Source organism: Protomyctophum parallelum (assembly GCF_964188405.1).
Source record: "Protomyctophum parallelum genome assembly, chromosome: 6".
Lineage (NCBI taxonomy): Eukaryota > Metazoa > Chordata > Actinopteri > Myctophiformes > Myctophidae > Protomyctophum > Protomyctophum parallelum.
Window position 1 is genome coordinate 18,376,244 of NC_139701.1, and position 22,500 is coordinate 18,398,743.

General features: G+C 47.5%; 1 protein-coding gene across 1 annotated transcript in view; it reads left to right on the top strand.

Annotated features, from left to right (window-relative positions):
* Positions 1 to 22,500, top strand: part of trabd2b (TraB domain containing 2B) — a 133,915-nt gene that overhangs the window by 101,886 nt on the left and 9,529 nt on the right. Inside the window, 1 exon segment of the mRNA XM_083766442.1 lies at positions 22,215 to 22,311. Within this exon segment, the coding sequence (XP_083622568.1) occupies positions 22,215 to 22,311 (97 nt within the window).

Here is a 22,500-nt window from a genome sequence, read left to right on the forward strand (position 1 = left end):
TCTGTCTCTTCTAAGCTGACGCCACCTCCTCCTCTCCTGCACTTCTGTCTCCTCATGTCTCCTCCTCCTTAAAGCATTGGTTCCCAAAGTGGAGTCCGGGGACCCCCAGGGGTCCTTGAGGGAGTTCCAGGGGGTCCCTGCAGGTTTTAACGGCTCTAGCAGAATCACTGCTAGAGCCGTAAAAAAATCTTCTCACTTCACACAAGTGTGTGTGTTTTTTTTAAATGTAGGAAAAGTTAATGGGGTTTTTCATCGAGTCGTGACCCATAAAAATGGATACGAGACCCACAAATGGGTTCTCGATCCACTGGTGTATAGTGTGCTCTGGACAGTGCCGCCTCTGTCCTGAAGACTGAACCCCCCCCCCAATGTGCCTTCCTGTGTGTGAGGCTGACGATGCCCAGGCCCATGCATGTCCCCCGGGGGGCTGGCAGGGTGGAGGCCGCGGTTGGAGCCCCCGGGAGGTGCATGGGAGACCTCATGTCTGTCTGTCTCACACATACTCTCTATGGGTCTCTAATATATCTCTCTATCTCTTTCTCCGCTTTCCGCTACAGTAGGTCCTTTTTCTTCTTTTCCTTTCCCTTTTTGGCTGCTTTTGGGGGCCTTTGCCTCTGTGTGATTAACTCTCTCATTCACACGCTCACACAAAGTCTCTCTTAAGACCTGCATGCTGAGGCTAAAAGTCTAGGTATTATATTAAAACATACTCGTATCATCAGTCATGCAGCTTCAGTATATTATCAGGTCACCCTACATTACTGTAGCTTCTCCTCTTACAGTCCAAACCCTCCCGGTAGGATTTTCACGTTGACGCCAATGGCATTTCTATAGATGATAGAATTCAGTGTAAATGTGTTTCAGTGGCTATATAGGCTGATTAAACTTACAGGGCTGTATAACGTGCAATAAATGACCGTACAACTTAGAATTCAACAATGACAGACCTTGTGGACAGACCTTGAAGATTTTAAAACCGTTAAAGTGAGGAATTTGCATTATAGTGCCAAAAAGGAACTCCAACGAGGCAGACTGTCGTGTATACTTTTGGCACCATTAAACGTAGCCATCAGACATAGAACCATATGTTTTATGTCTTTTAACTGACACAGTCTCCTAGCTGTACAATCATTCTCAATTAGTTGGTGACCGAATATTGTACATCAGACATAAATACACAACCTATGCTGTCTTAAGCCATTAAAATGGGGGAGGCATCTGTGTCATTTTAGATTTTTGTGTTGGCTTTTAAAAAAAGAGCTATTTTTTATGTATTCTTTTAATTTTGAAAGCGTGAGAACTACTGATTTAGAAGGCAATAAGTAGAATCGGCCTCAGGTCTAAATGGGTTAAATTATGAATACAATTACTCACTATTTGCAATTAAATATACAATACACGTGCATTCGTTCAGGACGTTTTAATTTGATTTAATTACGGTGACTTAATGCTACATGTCTACACTAGTCAGTAGATCTCCCTCATGCATCACAGCCTGGTAAAGCCATCAGAGTGATGGAAATGATGACTTTTTAAACAGTGAATTAAAGGTTCCCCTGTCTGTCGCTGGCTGCTTTCTCTCATTGTTTGTCAAAACCAATACGCTTCACTTTAACATTGGGCCTTAATGAGGTTTTGCCCACTTGTAAATGTTTTAGGAATGCAGCTTTGGGCCGCTGGCTTGGAGAGTCAGCGTGTATATACTTCATAGGGAGGCCGTGTGTGTGTGTGTGTGTGTGTGTGTGTGTGTGTGTGTGTGTGTGTGTGTGTGTGTGTGTGTGTGCTACAGTTAACGTAGCGCCGGATGGATTCACTGATGTTTCGCAATAATTATGTCGTAACCAATAATAATACAACATTGATGGGATTTGTTTTCTGCTTGCTTGCAAATGTCTATAAATGCAGCTGTATATGGCTTAACTGTACGCTGAAGATGTATCGTTGGACACTGGTGGAAAGTATAACTAATAGCAGATCTACAAGCTCACAATGCATCGCGATGCGACACATTGTGAGCTTGTGTATCTGCTATTTTGAAAACTTGAAATAATATGAGTACTTTTACTTTTGGTACTTTAAGTAGGCATTATACACTTTGCTTTTTGTACTTTCACTCAAGTACATTTTGAATTCCGGACTTTTACTTTACTACTTTTCGTTGGACTGCTTGCTCTAATTAAATGGGTATACAGCCCGTTAGTTGTTCTCAGATTACACACTTCATTAGCGAATGGAACAACATAGCATTGGCCAGCATGGAGAGCTAATGGGCTCATCTTGTGTGTGTAAACAACATACATGCATTACAGCATAATGAAATGATGCATGACAACCGCCAAATGAAGACACTGGAATGCAAACAAATGTAATTATTTGCCAACTCGTGCAGGTTTACACAATGCACGCACACGCACACACACACACACACACACACACACACACACACACACACACACACACACACACACACACACACACACACACACACACACACACACACACACACACACACACACACGCAGCCCACGTTTGGATATTTCTTTATCCTTGCTCTCTCTCTCTCTCTCTCTTAACTCATAAACCACCAAAGTGGAAAAAGTGGCACTCCAAAATCAAAGATGTTTTTCTCATTTTATTGAGAACGCTTACCCGTTTCGGCAATCAGCCTTCCTCAGAGCAGATTGAAAATACTACTCTCTCTGTCTCTCTCTCTCTCTCTTTCTGTGTGTGTGTGTGCGTGCGTGCGTGTTACTCTTTTGTTCTCTGGACACAAACAAACAAACACACTGGTAACATGTTCCAGACACTTGCCATTTGGACTGTAATGAGGTGAAATGTGTCACTGATTTAAATGTCTCTGTACTGTATGTGCTGCTCACATGTGCACTGAACGTCTTCACTAATGAATGGAGGACACGTGGAGTACAGAGGAGGAGATTTAAGTGATGGAGGGGAATGAGATTAGAGCGATAAAGAGAGCCATGAGACCAGGTTCCATGAGGATGCCATGGCTTTCTACATGTGTGGGATGTGTGCATGTGTTACACGTTAGTGCATGCGTGCGTGTGTGCGTGTGTGCGTGCGTGCGTATTCGCTTGGATCAGTATTTGTGTGCATGTGTCCTTCATAAGCAATTAAGGAGACTTTGTGCTGCTGTCTCTTCTTTTCTCTTCTCTTCTCTTCTCTTCTCTTCTCTTCTCTTCTCTTCTCTTCTCTTCTCTTCTCTTCTCTTCTCCCAGAAGACATCAAGCAAAGCCCCTTTAGTGTCTGAATGAACCAGGGGGATAATATTAAAATAAAAGTGTTAAGCCCACAGTGGCCTCCCCCTCTCTATTCCTCCTCATCCATCACTTTATTTTCTTCATTGTGCCTAAATGGTGAATGGCCTGCGTTTCCCCAGTGCCTTTATCCAAACTCCAAAGCACTTTAGTGGAGGATATTAATGACACGATCGTTCACTTTATGGTACAAGCACCAAATTTGGTACACAAGTGCTTCAGAACCTACTCTCTCAGAAAAGTACGTTGTCCACTTGAAAAAACTAAATGGCCACCATTTTTCAAGATGGCCGCCAAATGAAAAGGGCCTTTTGTGGCGGTTCTGGACAACCGTGGGTCCGACCGACTCGAGACCGGGCACTGCACTCCCTGTGGGTGTGTGGAACGTGTGTGTCGAATTTGAAGTCGGTGGGGCGAACGGTTCTCGGGTTATGTGGATTACAGATGTACAGACACACACACAGACTTGAATATATGTCAATGGGCAATGCCCATTGGGGTTTTTTTTAGATGATGGGTAAGAAGAGAGAGATGTGATGTCAGGTGGTGTGGGCTAAGAAGTGGTCAGGGCTATATGAGATGTACAGTAAGTGCAAAGAGAGATGGTGAGTGAGGGAGAAAATTATTTGTACCAATTGACCAGACAGTAGACAGTAGTGTAACAGGTTAAGGTGAGTATAGAGATGGAAATGTTCTAGCAAGGGAAGCCAATGTATTGAGATTGAGAATATGGGACATATTATGTATGTGTCAGGAGTTATTTGTGACAGAAGGCTACCAGTGAGAGGGAAGATGTATACGATGGTAGTGAGACCAGCCATGCCGTACGGTTGGAAACGGTGGCACTGATGAAAAGGAGGCACAGCTGGAGGTGGCAGAATTAAGGATGCTATGGTTCTCATTAGGAGTGAAAAGGAAGGACATTATCAGAAATTACTGAATTAGAGGATCAGCCCAGGTTAGAAGGTTTGGGGATAAAGCAAGAGAGGTGAGGTTGAGATGGTTTAGACATGTGAAAAGGAGGGATGAGGGTACATTGGGAGAAGGATGCTGAAGATGCAGCTGCCAGGTAAGAGGATGGCCAAAGACGAGGTTTAAGGATGCTGTGAGAGATGACATGAAGGTGGCAGGTCACAGAGGAAGATGCAGAAAACAAAACCAAATGGGGTCCATGTGTGGTCCAGCCCTATGGAATGTAAAATTGTGCTAATGAAAAGTATTTAAAATATATAGTTTTGATGCTCATCCTAGCTCCTACTACTATAGGGGATGCAAAGCAATATGTCCGTTTATCCGTCCGACTTCTCCTACCAAATCACTCCGTTAGCACACATCTCTCTATGCACAAAAAATGATGCATGCCACAGAAATCCATCTGCACTACATTGCATCCATGTCATATTTACTGTACAAATATTGCTTTTGTATGACATACTGTTATTGCACAACATTTCACTGTGACACAAATTACATTACAATTTCCACATTAACCGACCCCTCCCCTTTTCCCTGCACGTGCACACACACACACACACACACACACACACGGTACTGTACAGTACACTATAGTATGTTACAGTACAGTATGGTAAAGTACAGTACGGTACAGTAACGTGCGGTACGGCATGGTACAGTATGATACCATAAAGTATGGTACAGTACAGTATGATGCCGTACAGTACAGTACGGCACGGTACAGTACAGTACGGTACAGTATGGTACCATGCAGTACGGTACAGTACAGTACGGTACAGTACAGTACAGTACGGTACAGTATGGTACAGTATGATACCATACAGTAAGGTACAGTACGGTACAGTATGGTACCATGCAGTATGGTACAGTACGGTACAGTATGGTACAGTACAGTACAGTACGGTACAGTATGATACCATACAGTAAGGTACAGTACGGTACAGTATGGTACAGTACGGTACAGTATGGTACCATGCAGTACGGTACAGTACGGTAGGTACGGTACGGTACGGTACTGTACTGTACTGTACTGTACTGTACTGTACTGTACTGTACTGTACTGTACTGTACTGTACTGTACAGTATGATGCCCTACAGTGCCGTACAGTATTATACAGTAGTATGGTATAGTACATCACAAAGGTATAGCCGAATATATGCTGAAATGCAAAACCAGTCTAATTTTGGTGGCCATCTTGAAATATCACCGCCATATTGGATTTTTGGATGGCTCGGTTTAAAAAGTTAAAGAGTTGACCAAAGGAATGTTCACGGCAAATGTCACGCTTGTATCACTAAGCGAACAACCGTTCCAATGATCTGCTAATTGCACAAATTCTGTGTGTGTGTACGTCTGTAATCCACGTAATTCGAGAACCGTTCGCCCCACCGACTTCAAATTCGACACACACGTTCCACACAATTTACAATTTACAATTTAGGCATTTAGCAGACGCTCTTAATCCAGAGCGACTTACATTTAGGCAAGAACAAAAGCATGGGAATACATCACATAAAAGCATTTATCATGAAACATGCGTAAGATAAGAAGGTAACAGTGGAATATCTATATGATGAAACTATACATACACTATACATAATAAACTATACATATTCACTACTATGCTATACATATGTACTATGGCGTGCTATGACTATATACAATACAATTATAGTGCTGTCTACATAACATGCTATAAGTCTGTGTCAAATGCTATCTAAGCCAACAGCCAAATGCTATGTAAGGGGTTAGAGTAAGTGCTATGGGCCATGATGGAGTCTGAAAAGGTGGGTTTTCAGGCTACGGCGGAAGATTGGGAGTGATGCTGCAGTTCTGACTGCAATGGGAAGTGCATTCCACAGTTTTGGAGCCAGAAGGGAGAAGAGTTTGGGACGTGTGGAGCGTTGTCCCGGCGTTTTTAGTGAGGGTACTTCCAGTTTCCCTGCGTTGGCTGATCTGAGTGCGCGGGAGGGTTTGTAGGGTTCAATCATACTTGTAAGATATGGGGGAGCCATACCTTTGGTTGCTTTGAATGCCAGCATCAGAGTTTTGTATTCTGTGCGGGCAGCGACCGGGAGCCAGTGGAGGGAGCGGAGCAGGGGGGAGACATGTGAGAATTTTGGCTGGTTGAAGACCAAGCGAGCTGCTGCATACACACCCACAGGGAGTGCAGTGCCCGGTCTCGAGTCGGTCGGACCCACGGTTGTCCAGAACCGCCACAAATGGCCTTTTTCATTTGGCGGCCATCTTGAAAAATGGTGTCCATTTTGTTTTTTCAAGTGGACAACGTACTTTTCCGAGAGAGTATGTTCCGAAGCACTCGTGTGCCAATTTTGGTGCTTGTACCATAAAGTGAACGATTCTCATGAAATATTGACTTAATATCCTCCACTACTTCACGATGTGTGTTGACACCCATTAACACACGCCAAAGGCAGACCCATCCATGCAAGGCACCAACCCGCTCATCGGGAGCTGTGGTTCTGTGTGTTGCTCAAGGACATTTAGACAGGAGGAGCCAAGGACCGAAACGGGAACGTTTAGGGTCCGCTCTATACCTTCTTCACTCTCTCTCTCTCTCTCTCTCTCTCTCTCTCTCCTTGGAAGTCAGGACAGCTGTATACAGACTGTGTGTTGGCAGAGAGGACAGCTGTATACAGACTGTGTGTTGGCAGAGAGGACAGCTGTATACAGACTGTGTGTTGGCAGAGAGGACAGCTGTATACAGACTGTGTGTTGGGCAGTCAGGACAGCTGTATACAGACTGTGTATTGGCAGTCAGGACAGCTGTATACAGACTGTGTGTTGGGCAGTCAGGACAGCTGTATACAGACTGTGTGTTGGCAGTCAGGACAGCTGTATACAGACTGTGTGTTGGGCAGAGAGGACAGCTGTATACAGACTGTGTATTGGCAGTCAGGACAGCTGTATACAGACTGTGTGTTGGGCAGTCAGGACAGCTGTATACAGACTGTGTGTTGGCAGTCAGGACAGCTGTATACAGACTGTGTGTTGGCAGAGAGGACAGCTGTATACAGACTGTGTGTTGGCAGAGAGGACAGCTGTATACAGACTGTGTGTTGGCAGAGAGGACAGCTGTATACAGACTGTGTGTTGGCAGAGAGGACAGCTGTATACAGACTGTGTGTTGGCAGAGAGGACAGCTGTATACAGACTGTGTGTTGGCAGAGAGGACAGCTGTATACAGACTGTGTGTTGGCAGACACTCCTAGTCTAAATATTTAACCACATGAACCTTCGTGCCCTTATTCTGGCACCGCCCCCAATGGACCATCTATATGGACCCCGCTGTCTGTCCCAGGGGGGCAGTCAGACAGATATTTTGTGAAGCCTATAAGGAAATCGCGATTCATATAATGGCCTGTTGTGGCGCTGTCATTGGACCCAGAAAACCCATAGCCCCATAGAAGTCCATGTATTTGGGCCCAACTTCACCTAGACTGTATTACCTTAATAAACATGGTCATGAATACTTTCTGCTTCCAGTCACTAGTTTAAATCTCATTTCTAATGTCATAATATTCTTTTTGGAAAATGATGGTCCCATTAATTAAAAAAATGACCATAAAGTCGCGTATGTTCTGAGGGGCGTGGCTACCGTTACAGTCTATGATCGGGATTCCCCTCCCACTCGAGTCAAAATAAAAACCAACAGAGAAGAAGGGGGGAAGTCCCGCCTCGGTGCTGGGCCAGCCAATGGCCAGCTGGGCCAAAACGGAGCCAGCCAATGGCCAGCTGGGCCAAAACGGATCTAGAAATATGGCGATTTACATCAGGAATTACCATAGAATTACAGGCTTCATTTTACGTCCATGTTAGACCCGGGGAACGCTTTGTCCATATTTTTTACAGTCTATGGTCTGTCCCCACCCAAGCAGACGGAGGTAATGGAACTGAGATCCCAACTTTTGGACGTGAAAAAAAGCGATGGACAGACAGACAGACAGACAGACAGACATGCACAAGGAGTGACATCGTTCAGTGACGGCGAGAGAAAAAAACGAGACAGGGATGGAATAAGGGAAGAAGGAGGAGGAGGGAGGATGGTGGGGTGGGGTGGGGGAGGTGGAAAAGAGGGGAAATACTTGTGATTCCCATTAATTCCACTACTAACAGCATGCTGCAGTGTGTGGGGAGGGAGGGAGGGGGTTTAGATTTACAGATGGGGAGAGAGAGAGCTTTTCAAGCTGACGCTTCAGCTGTTCCAGAAGTGCTGCACTGTACAGTAAAATCCTCCTGAGTGTTCAAACCGTAATATTTAATGTCCCACCTGGGATTCGAACCCAGGTGCTCGTATACATGCACTTATGAGCTTTAGGCAGTTCCACTAATACCGTCCTATCCTAGACTTCTCAATGGAAGAGTAGGGAGACCACCTCCTAGTTCTATAAACATACTCAAAGGGGGCCCAAATGGACCCTTACTTGTCTGTAACTCTGAGGGTGCAGGGGTCCATTTGGTACCATTTGCGCACTCTGAGAGTAATGGGGGTTCTTGAAATAAACTAACGTTTGAGAACCACTGCTCTATACCTTACTGATTGGAGAAAACAAAGTGTTATTCTTTCATAGGTTCTGGACTGGATTGTAGCTTTTTGAGGAGCCTCTCCTATGCCCAGCTTTGTCTGTTTGTTTGTACCCCATAGCGATTATTTGATTGGCTGAGCAATGTATATTGAGGATCAAAAGTGAGGACAGGAATTGAGGACGCCACAAGGAACAGAAACTGGGAGTCGAATCCGCGGCACGCCGTCAGGCTGGCTCAGCTGATGCTAACCGTCCGTAGTGATTTTTGTGTATAAATGTAACAGCTACATGTGTTCACTCTGGGAATGTAACAATATGGATAACTGAACATTGTATTGTGCATGCGTGTGCACTGCAGCGGTGCTGTCGATCCGGAGGCCGCGCTGGTGATTTATAGACGTGTTGTGTGTGGTCAGGAAGGCAGGGGCAGTAAATGGACGCCCGGAGCGAGGCAGCAGCGACACTGTTAAAAGATTTGTCTCAGTCCATCTTGAAGGAAAGTCAAATAAAGAGTGATAGCACACAGGAGAGAAGGGTCCAAGAGAGGCTTCCCCCAACACCTCTGTCCCAGTGTCCCTAAACACTGCACGTGTGTGTACACGCATGCACACATGCACAGGTCGCACACACTTCTCATCTGTCCACTGGGCGCTCTGTCTGTCTGTCTGTCTGTCTGTCTGTCTGTCTGTCTGTCTGTCTGTCTGTCTGTCTGTCTGTCTGTCTGTCTGTCTGTCTGTCTGTCTGTCTGTCTGTCTGTCTGTCTGTCTGTCTGTCTGTCTGTCTGTCTGTCTGTCTGTCTGTCTGTCTGTCTGTCTGTCTGTCTGTCTGTCTGTCTGTCTGTCTGTCTGTCTGTCTGTCTGTCTGTCTGTCTGTCTGTCTGTCTGTCTGTCTGTCTGTCTGTCTGTCTGTCTGTCTGTCTGTCTGTCTGTCTGTCTGTCTGTCTGTCTGTCTGTCTGTCTGTCTGTCTGTCTGTCTGTCTGTCTGTCTGTCTGTCTGTCTGTCTGTCTGTCTGTCTGTCTGTCTGTCTGTCTGTCTGTCTGTCTGTCTGTCTGTCTGTCTGTCTGTCTGTCTGTCTGTCTGTCTGTCTGTCTGTCTGTCTGTCTGTCTGTCTGTCTGTCTGTCTGTCTGTCTGTCTGTCTGTCTGTCTGTCTGTCTGTCTGTCTGTCTGTCTGTCTGTCTGTCTGTCTGTCTGTCTGTCTGTCTGTCTGTCTGTCTGTCTGTCTGTCTGTCTGTCTGTCTGTCTGTCTGTCTGTCTGTCTGTCTGTCTGTCTGTCTGTCTGTCTGTCTGTCTGTCTGTCTGTCTGTCTGTCTGTCTGTCTGTCTGTCTGTCTGTCTGTCTGTCTGTCTGTCTGTCTGTCTGTCTGTCTGTCTGTCTGTCTGTCTGTCTGTCTGTCTGTCTGTCTGTCTGTCTGTCTGTCTGTCTGTCTGTCTGTCTGTCTGTCTGTCTGTCTGTCTGTCTGTCTGTCTGTCTGTCTGTCTGTCTGTCTGTCTGTCTGTCTGTCTGTCTGTCTGTCTGTCTGTCTGTCTGTCTGTCTGTCTGTCTGTCTGTCTGTCTGTCTGTCTGTCTGTCTGTCTGTCTGTCTGTCTGTCTGTCTGTCTGTCTGTCTGTCTGTCTGTCTGTCTGTCTGTCTGTCTGTCTGTCTGTCTGTCTGTCTGTCTGTCTGTCTGTCTGTCTGTCTGTCTGTCTGTCTGTCTGTCTGTCTGTCTGTCTGTCTGTCTGTCTGTCTGTCTGTCTGTCTGTCTGTCTGTCTGTCTGTCTGTCTGTCTGTCTGTCTGTCTGTCTGTCTGTCTGTCTGTCTGTCTGTCTGTCTGTCTGTCTGTCTGTCTGTCTGTCTGTCTGTCTGTCTGTCTGTCTGTCTGTCTGTCTGTCTGTCTGTCTGTCTGTCTGTCTGTCTGTCTGTCTGTCTGTCTGTCTGTCTGTCTGTCTGTCTATGCCTCTCTCCCTGTCTTTCTCTCCCTCTCTCTCTCTCTTTCCATTCCTCTCTTTCTCCACCCCCCTCCCTCATTCCTGCTGTCTTTCATGTGTTATCCCACGGCGGCCTGGAGGCAGCAGCTTGTGTTTGTTTGGAGCGTATAGCAACAGTGCCCTAGCTGCGTGCTCCGCTCCCCCCCACTCCTCTCCTCCTGGGGGGAGGGAGGAGGACCCTATAGTCAGTGCCCACCGACCCGCACTCCACCCACCCACCACACCACAACACCCACCCACCCACAACACCCACCCACAAAACATCCCACCCACAACAACACACCCACCCACAACACACCCACCACACCACAACACACCCACCACACCACAACACACCCACCCACCCACAACACACCCAACACACCACAACACCCACCCACCACACCACAACACCCACCCACAACACACCCACCCACCACACCACAACACCCACCACACCACAACACACCCACAACACACCCACCCACAACACACCCACCCACAACACACCACCCACCACACCACAACACCACAACACACCCACCCACCCACAACAACACACCCTTACTTACTTGCTTATGGCAGTCCATCGTAGTCGATGATGACTTCATATCTCCCGGGGGTAAGGGGGGGGGGGTTTCAGCGCCTGGCGCGCTCATGCGCCCACATGTGGCGGTTGAGACCAATAGCTGATCCGCACACTTTTCCACACGTGGGGCAGGGGTGTGTTGAGCCTGGGTGGATAGTCCCTGCAGCGCGCTCATGCCGCTGCCTGCGCTTCTCTGCGCGTCTCAGGGATGTCTTCTCCTCCCAGCGGGAGACACCTGAGTTGCAGGAGGAGCGCCAAGCGTCCCGGTCTACTGCTATCCTTTCCAGGTTTGAGGGTGGAATGTTGCAGCTCTTTAGTAGCACCTTTATGTGGTCCTTGTAGCGCTTCTGTTGGCCTCCTGCAGACCTCTGGCCGGATTGAAGCTGGCTGTAGAGGACCTGTCGAGGAAGACGAGCTGCAGGCATGCGTATCACATGGCCTAACCAGCGGAGCTGTCTGCGTGACAGAAATACCTCCATGCTGGATGAGTTGGTGCGTTCATATATTTCTGCGTAGGTCATGTGGTGCTCCCATGTGATACCCAGGATCCTTCGCAGACAGCGGATGTGGAAAGCCTCCAGAGCTCTTATATGCCGTCTGTATGGTGTCCAGGCTTCAGAGCCATACAGTAGTGTGGACACACATACTGCCTGGTACACTGCTGCCTTGGTTGAGGCCTTCAGGTTCTTGTTGGTGAAGACCCGTGATCTTAGGCGACCAAACGCGGCGGAGGCTAAATTGATGCGTGATTGAATGTCTGCGTCAACGTTGCAACTGTCTGAGAGGATACTGCCAAGGTACTTGAAGTGTGGTACCGTTTCCAGAAGGGTGTTGTCTATGTGAAAGACCGGTGTGGGAGTGTGTGTGGGGCTTGGTTGGTGGACTATTTGTGTCTTCTTGATGTTGATCTGAAGACCAACATCTCTGTAGGTGGCAGCTACCACATTGAGGGTATGCTGAAGGGACTCGGGGGAGTGCGCAATCAGCGTGCAGTCATCTGCATACTGGAGTTCGCAGATTTGGAGGGCAGTTGTCTTGGTGAATGCCTGGAGGCGCCGGATGTTGAAAAGGTTGCCATCCAGGCGGAAACTAATGCCGACTCCATCCGTGTTCCTCAGGCGTTTGTGGGAAATGAGTGTGACTGCTGTGAGGAAAATATTGAAGATCACCGGGGCTAGGACGCATCCTTGCTTCACTCCTATGTTGACATCGAAGGGGTCAGACTGTTGTCCACCTATTCGAACCCTGGCTTGCATGCCATCATGAAACTGCTGGAGGATGGAGAGGAATTTGGATGGGACCCCAAACCGGCTAAGTATGGCCCAGAGTAGCTTTCTGTCTACTGTATCGAAAGCCTTCGATAGGTTGATGAAAGCCATGTACAGGTCTTGTTTGTGCTCTCTGCATTTCTCCTGTAACTGCCTGGCAACAAAAACCATGTCTGTGGTGCTACGATCCCTCCGGAATCCACATTGGGTCTCTGGTAGGATGTTCTCAGAGATGTGTGTAGCCAGGCGGGAGAACATGATCCTTGTAAGGATTTTGCCTGCAACTGACAGGAGTGAGACACCTCTGCTGTTGTCACACGAGGATTTATCACCCTTCTTTTTGTAGATGGTGATAATGGTGGCATCTTTCCAGTCTTGTGGGACAGTTTGAGTTGTCCAGATGGCAGAGATGAGTTGGTGTAGCCGGCGTTTGAGGAGGTAGCCTCCACTCTTGTATACTTCAGCAGGGATGGAGTCTGAACCTGCGCTTTTATTGTTTTTAAGACACTTGATTGCCTTCCGGACTTCATGAAATTGAGGGATTTCATCAAGTAGGGGAACAGGGGGGAAGCTGGGGAGTTCGTCCAGGATGGTCGGGTTTGTGGGGTTACTCTGGTTGAGTAGGGTGCTGAAGTGTTCAGCCCATCGTTCTATTATTTGTTGTTGGTCCTTTATGAGTGTGGTACCATCTGCAGATCTCACAGGTGTGACGTTTCTTCTCTGAGGGCCATAGATGGTTTTGATGGCGTCGTAGAAGCCATGGGTGTTGTTGGTATCTGCGAGTGATTGAATTTCTTCCGCTTTCTTGACCCACCATTCGTTTTCCATCTGCCGTAGAGCTCTTTGTGTTTCTGCTTTGATGGTGTTTAGTTGCTTTCTAAGGGCTGCTGATTGCGGGTTGGCTAGAGCGATGGTATGTGCCTTGCGCTTTTCCTTGAGGAGGTCATGGATGCCAGGTGCATTTTCGTCGAACCAGTCGACCCACAACAACACACCCACCCACCCACAACACACCCACCCACAACACCACAACACACCCACAACACTACAACACCACAACACACCCACAACACCACAACACACCCACCCACCACACCACAACACACCCACCCACAACACACCCACCCACAACACACCCACCCACAACACCACAACACACCCACCCACATCACACCCACCACACCACAACACCACAACACACCCACCCTCCACACAACAACACACCCACCCACAACACCACAACACACCACCCACAACACCACAACACACCCACCCTCCACACAACAACACACCCACCCACAACACCACAACACACCACCCACAACACCACAACACACCCACCCACAACACACCCACCCACAACACCACAACACACCACCCACAACACCACAACACCACAACACACCACCCACAACACCACAACACACCCACCCACAACACACCCACCCACAACACCACAACACACCACCCACAACACCACAACACCACAACACACCACCCACAACACCACAACACCACAACACACCACCCACAACACCACAACACACCCACCCACAAAACCACAACACACCCACCCACAACACACCCACCCACAACACCACAACACACCCACCCACAACACCACAACACACCCACCCACAAAACCACAACACACCCACCCACAACACACCCACCCTCCACACAACAACACACCACCCACAACACCACAACACACCCACCCACAAAACCACAACACACCCACCCACAACACACCCACCCACAACACCACAACACACCCACCCACAAAACCACAACACACCCACCCACAACACCACAACACACCACCCACAACACCACAACACACCCACCACAACACACCCACCCACAACACACCCACACACCCACCCACAACAACACACCCACCCACCCACAACACACCTACCCACAACACCACAACACACCCACAACACTACAACACCACAACACACCCACAACACCACAACACACCCACCCACAAAACCACAACACACCCACCCACAACACCACAACACACCCACCCACAACACCACAACACACCCACCCACAACACACCCACACACCCACCCACCCACAACAACAGACCCACCCACCCACAACACACCCACCCACAACACACCCACACACCCACCCACAACAACACACACACCCACCCACCCACAACAACACACCCACCCACAACACCACAACACACCCACCCACAACACACCCACCCACAAAACCACAACACACCCACCCACAACACCACAACACACCCACCCACAACCCACCCCCACCTGTCCTCACTCCCTCCAACACCACCTCCTGTCCTCCCTTCTTTCTGACTCATAGTAGACATATACAGCTTTAACCAAATGGACCCTTATGGATCCACTGCACTGAATAAACAAATGAAAAGAGGCCACACAATTGCTCAGTGCGAATTTCCGCACCGCCTTGTTTGGCTCCCTTGGCTCTGTACTGTATATACAGATTCATCTTGTGTGATACTGTCTGGTTGCTTCATCTGCACAACGTCTGCGCTGTGTCTGCATAATGCACCATGTCTGCTGCACACATTTAATGGCCCAACTTAACCTAAACTTAAAATCTTAACCTTTTATCACTTTTAACCTAGCAGCACTTTATTCATTGTTTAAGTTTTTGGTCATTAGAAAAGCACTAAATAAATCTGAATTAGTATTATTATTATTATTAGCCATTACACTGTCTGTATCAGCCTCTATACTAAGTATACCCACTGTCTAGTCTGTACATTATGCATCCATTCATGGACGATAGCTCATATTACCGCTGATAGATTCTTACTGTACATTGTATTACGCCTATATTTATTAATAGTTCATACTCTATATATATTTATTTAAAACACCTGAATTACACCACACTCCTTTCGCTCCCTTTCTCTACATCTGTCCATCAGCAGTCTCTCTCTCTCCCTCTCTCTCTCTCTCTCTCTCTCTGTTTCTCTCCTTACAGGGGATGTTGACATGGTACAGGGAGTAGCAGAGGGAATGATGGAGGGATGGATGGATAGATGGAGCGAGGATAGGACAGAGGAGGGGAGGGGAGAGGAGAGGAGAGGAGAGGAGAGGAGAGGAGAGGAGAGGAGAGGAGAGGAGAGGAGAGGAGAGGAGAGGAGAGGAGAGGAGAGGAGAGGAGAGGAGAGGAGAGGAGAGGAGAGGAGAGGAGAGGAGAGGTTAAAATAACTTCCGGACTGGAGCTTTAATTTATCTGCATGTGTTATTGCAGAGTTAAATTAACAAATTTAATTTTACTCTACAAACACACGCGTGCACACGCGCATACACACACAGTGTTTTTACTTATACTGGAAGATTTCCAGTTTTTCGGATTTCTAGCAACGTTTCTCCATCGGTTTTCCGAAAAACGCATCCAGTGTGCAACCACCTTTAGGCCTACTTTCCACCACAGCACCACTGCTGCTGTTCGTATCTGGGCATGCACACACACACACACACACACACACACACACACACACACACACACACACACACACACACACACACAGGAAGAGAAAGAGGAAAGTGCGGATGAAAGCAAAGTAAACAGAGTTTAGACAGAGACGTGGTGGGAGGACTGCAGCCAGTGGAGGGGTGAGAGAGAGAGAGAGAGAGAGAGAGAGAGAGAGAGACAGCAGAGATCAAGGACAAAGATGGTGAGGAGGGAGAAACGCATGGAGAAACAGAGAGAGGATAGAGTGGACCGGATGGAAAGGTAGAGAGAAGAGAGTAGAGTCTTCCATCTCCGCCTACTGATACGTCTGGTGAAATCTAAAGTAAACGAGAACAGTGGCCAGAACATCCGCCGACAAGTCTACGCTCATTGTGAATCTGGCCTGGCTCTGCAAGACTGGAGAGAACAAGACGGTGACAGATGTCAAAGCCATGCATCTAATGTGTGTGTGACGCAAGAACGTGTGCATGCTTGCATGCATTTGTGCGTGCTTGCGTGTGTACGTGCTTGCGGGGAGGGGATGTACTGAGGAGGATAGAGGAGGGGTTGGGGTGGCAGGGATATCTATAGGCAATGATGAAGGGATGAATTGGCGGAGGGCAACACAGAGCCAGCTGTGTTCCAGACCTTTTGTTGTAGAGATAGAGGGGTGTGGGGAGGGGAGAGGAGAGGAGAGGAGAGGAGAGGAGAGGAGAGGAGAGGAGAGGAGAGGAGAGGAGAGGAGAGGAGAGGAGAGGAGAGGAGAGGAGAGGAGAGGAGAGGAGAGGAGAGGAGAGGAGAGGAGAGGAGAGGAGAGGAGAGGAGAGGAGGAGAGGAATGGGTGGAGGAGAAGGAGTGTTAGCCCAGCAGAGGTGTGAGTAACGAGGTGCTGACACGGTTGGAGCCGGGCCCGACCGGGCCTGGGTGGCGACCAGAGACATGCTGTAACACCTCACTCACACACACACACACACACACACACACACACACACACACACACACACACACACACACACACACACACACAGAGTGTACTTGTCACATCCGCACACACAGTGTACTTGTCATTTTTTACTGTGAGAGGAAATCAGCCGTTGATGAAATGGTCCTTGTACCGTATGTGTCACACACACACACACACACACACACACACACACACACACACACACACACACACAAAGGAGAGGCTAATAACCTAGACGGATAGACATGTGAAAGAGCAGTAATATAAGCTTGTGACGGAAAGACAAGGCAGAGCCGTGGCTGAGGCACTTGAGACTAAAATGTCAGGACAGACAGTCAGACAGACAGATAAATAGACAAGGCGGAGTGCGGAGACAGTCAGAGTAAACTCAGACGGGCAGAGAGGAGGAGGAGGAGGAGGAGGAGGGGGGCTCAAGGAGTACATTAGGACAGCTACTGGAAGTGCCAGGCAGGATGGAAAGTTATTAAACAGAGTGAGGGTATAACTGGGTCATTAACTCTGCCCTGCAGAGCGGCAGGGGTCGGAAGACTCCAGGTTAACTGAGCACGGAGGATTTTACACACTGGAAAAAGTCAGTCCAAGGCCTTTTCCTCATGGCATTTTCAACCCCCTTGAACCCTGTTAGGTGAACTTTCAGCGAAAGCGGCTCGCACAACGCTCGTAGATATTTGCTGTTTTTGGCGAAGAGATTTGCTGCAGAGGGGATACAGGAGGGGGGAAAGTACAGTATATATATAGACCCCTGGAGGGCCCTGGTCAATGAAGTATTTAGGGTTTAATTGGTTAAGCATTTCTCCTCTCCAGGGGGGAGAATACAGTGGAAATGTGTTGATATTCAATTTAAATTGATTTAATTTAATTTGATGAAATGTAATTTTACTGGCAGTCCACCTCGTACAGGCTCTATGGAGGGACAGGAGGAGCATTGTAATTGACTAGTATTAGCTATCTCCTGCAGGCGGAGATATGTCAACACAGTTTCAAGCCAATGTCCCCATAGAATCACAATGACTCACAAAATCGACATTTCCACATCCTACATATATATATACTGTAAGAGTATGGTCTATTAAAAATGTCATGTTTCATAATATAAATACTATGCTAATAGTATGTTCTCCCGATCCAAGTAGGTCTAAAAAAACGTGTAAAACATTTCCTAGGTATAGCACATTATTATCCAGTAAAAAGCTCAAGTATTGTCTTGGTCTTGGCATAGCAACATGTTTTACAGTGTATACTGTATTCAGCCTAAAGTCTCTGCATAGAGTGATTACAACGCAGGACCTCTCATTACTGCAGCTAATGGAGTTGTTGTTTAGGCTTGGATAGGATTTAGACAGCTACTTAGCACCACTCTGTTTACTGTCTGAGGCGAGCACTCAGCGTGCTTACCAAGCAAACAACCCAGCACGCGCAGACACGCACGGGCGCACGAGCGAGCGTAAACACACACACGCACACACACACACACACACACACACACACACACACACACACGTGTCCGCCCGCCATCGCACGGACACACACAAGGTGTTTATACACAAAAGTGTTTTTGTGCATTGCCCAGTGTTTGTTTGCATATATGTAGGTGTGGTCGTTTACTTGCTGGATTGTTTAAGGAGTGGTTGCAAGCTTACCATAGGCTGTTTACAGCACGCTGAAAACATGGGCAGATGGAGTATATATACTTGAAAAGTATATGCCGTAAAATGAATGTTTACAGAAGGTCAAACCTAAAACAGGTGTGTCGTGGCCACTAGTAAAACAATGTGGCTGTCTGGTGGTATCATGATAACTATACATCACACACAGAATGTTCTTCATCCTGATGGCTGTGGGTAGCCTTGGGAAAGCGCAACGACGTGCTCAATTGCACACGGCTTCCCAACATGCGTAAATGATAATAAAGGTGCCCAGGTGGTCAACACCTGGGCAATTGCGATCAGACGCAAAACACGGGCAAACTGCACTCAACTGCTGAACTTTATCATCGTGTTTGCAATGCGGCATATCATTAGCACAATATCTTTTTGTGAATTGAACCCAAGATGGGGGATGTAGTGGTTGCAAAATGCAATTGACATGTAATTCATGGTACTATTAGAGTGAGTGAGTGAGCGAGTGAGTGAGTGAGTGAGTGAGTGAGTGAGCAGAGGAAGCTATTAGTTAGCTTGACCTCACACTCTGCTCACAGGAGTGTGTTGGCCCCTGGGCCTCAGAGGAGTGTGTTGGCCCCTGGGCCTCATAGGAGTGTGTTTGCCCCTGGCCCCTGGGCCTCATAGGAGTGTGTTGGCCCCTGGCCCCTGGGCCTCAGAGGAGTGTGTTGGCCCCTGGGCCTCATAGGAGTGTGTTGGCCGCTGGCCCCTGGGCCTCATAGGAGTGTGTTGGCCCCTGGGCCTCATAGGAGTGTGTTGGCCCCTGGGCCTCATAGGAGTGTGTTGGCCCCTGGCCCCTGGGCCTCATAGGAGTGTGTTGGTCCCTGGGCTTCATAGGAGTGTGTTGACCCCTGGGCCTCATAGGAGTGTGTTGGCCCCTGGCCCCTGGGCCTCATAGGAGTGTGTTGGCCCCTAGGCCTCATAGGAGTGTGTTTGCCCCTGGGCCTCACAGGAGTGTGTTGGCCCCTGGGCCTCACAGGAGTGTGTTTGGCCCTGGGTCTCACAGCCTCTGCCTCATAACTGGAATTAATGAAATAGCTGCTTGAACACAGATATGAGGGTGTCTGAGTCTGTCAGCGCCCAGGCACTGACTGATGCTTTAGGAGAGAGGGATGAAAGAACAACAGTAAAGTATGTGGAGGAGAGGAGGAGAGGAGAGGAGAGGAGAGGAGAGGAGAGGAGAGGAGAGGAGAGGAGAGGAGAGGAGAGGAGAGGAGAGGAGAGGAGAGGAGAGGAGAGGAGAGGAGAGGAGAGGAGAGGAGAGGAGAGGAGAGGAGGCTAAAAGAAGGAATGGCAAAGAAACGAAAAGAATGGGTGCCCCAATAAAAACATTCATTGGCTCTCCTCACACGCACGCACGCACACACACACTCTGACTCTCTCTCTCTCTCTCTCTTCAGTGTAATCTGTATGTCTGATCTGGCCGACACTCGGCAGTTAGTAGCCTCTCCTCACTCCACAGCCAATCACTGCTCTGCCTTTGAACTCGACAGCCAAGAAAGTGTAGCTCTCTCTTCTGAGAAATGATCAGAAACATTTTAATGATAAAATTGGCAGGAGGCTAAGAGCAGGGTGGGGGCGGTGACTGAAAGAAAGGGAGCGAGCCTTGAAATATGTCAACGTGTCACTAATATGACTCTATACCTGTATAATGTGTGTTTATGAATGTGTGTGCGCGGGCGGGCGGGCGTGCGTGTGTGTAGGAGGTGCTGTCAGTCTGCATTACATCTTATTGCTGGGTTGAGTGACATGCAGGTTTATCGACCATCATTGATGTCAGACTGATGGAGTCATAATATCATATACAGGACATAAGAGGAGAGAGAGAGAGAGAGAGAGAGAGAGAGAGAGAGAGAGAGAGAGAAAAAGTAGAGGGGGTGGGTAAGGGGTTTAGTGCCGACAATATGGGGTCATTACACCGCAACAAGTGCATGTACGTAGGAGCAGATCAAGGGGCAGCATGCGTTTGAACAGCCCCTGCAATCTTAGACCCTCTTCAGGCTGCAGAAGCCTTTGTTTCACAGCAATGGCTGTCATTTAATCTGGCAGAGTGTCACCACTGGACATCTTAATGCAGTGGTTCTGCGTTCTCAAACCCCATTAAGTAGTTTCGACGGGGACCACCCTGGAACCCCCTCAAGGACTGTACAAAGCTTCTACCATACATATACTGTACATAAAACATGGTTAATTTCCCCTTAATGGCTTTATTTTTAAATGTCACATTTGTTTTACATTATTATATTCTACAAAGTCATTCAAATTAATGAAACCGTACCTGAATAATTGAGGCAATGTTGGCTAAAAAAAACAACATAATAAGTCACAGACGTTTCTCCCGGGGAGAACGGTAACTTTAACAAAATAAAATAACCACACATAGATATTTAGCCAATTAGAAACTGAAATTAATGCAACCCACTGGCATCTTACAAAAGAAAACAAATCACTATGCTGTGGATAATAGTCAAGTATACCCTGAGTCACAGACAGTAGTCTACTTGCCAGCCCATAGATTCCCATTGTGAACCCAGACATTTTGAGTACCCTAAAGCTTTATGTTAGAAATGTTTAGTAGGCCTATGGGTCCCCAGCATTTTGAAACTGCCGGATGCTAACTTGCATATGTTGGGCCATTTTCAGAATTAGCATAATAAGCTGGGTACCACTGACATGGCAACATTTTCAAAATTCCATTATGCTTTAAGTGGCATTAAACTAGGGGGTTTTCATGATTATGAAAATTGACCAACATATGCAAGTTAGCATCCGGCAGTTTCTTAATGCTGGGGACCCATACTCAACATTTTTCTTCTTCTTTTTTTCAGTATGTAAACAATTTTAATCAAACATATTATTCATTGAAAACAATTACATTTTAAGTTGAACATCATACAGAACCTCATAAAAAAGTATCAATAAAAAACATTAACAAAACATCTAGACAGAATTGCCATCCATAAAGGTGCAAGCAAACACAATATACTGACCCTCATAAAAAGAAAAAGACCAACATATGAACAAATTGTACATTAAGACATATATTTGATGGAATTGCTATCCCTAAAGGTGTTGAAGACAAAGCTATTATTCATCCATCTTTTCATCGCCTTGGTAATGTCTGTACTCTGGCCTGAGTTCCCAGGTGTTTTTGTGCGTTCCCTTCACATTGTAGATGCGTATGTCATGCAGGATTTCCTTCAAGTAATTCACAGGCCATACTCAACATTTCTAACATAAAACTTTAGGGTAGGTTACTCCTCCTTCCACGCGCTACGTCAGGCGGGGGAAACTCTCCCCTGTCAGGTGAAAAGAAAACATGCCAAGCCATGGTATGGTCCTTTTTAACCCATTAAGACCTGAGGCCAATTTGACGAATGCCTTAAAAAATCAGTTACTGTAGTTCTCACACGTTCACAAATTCATCAAAAGTCTCCTTTTCTTTTTTTAATCTGTCACAACCTTTGACCACATGCGGTCTTCCTGTTTCCTGCCAGGTCACTTCTTGGGGAACCACAGCGTGTTGGACATCCTGAGGCAGGAGGGCTATGAGATCGTACACACACCCTCTGATCACCAGGAGCCAATCACACGGTACGTACACACACCCTCTGATCACCAGGAGCCAATCACACGGTACGTACACACACCCTCTGATCACCAGGAGCCAATCACACGGTACGTACACACACCCTCTGATCACCAGGAGCCAATCACACGGTACGTACACACACCCTCTGATCACCAGGAGCCAATCACATGGTACGTACACACAGCCTCTGA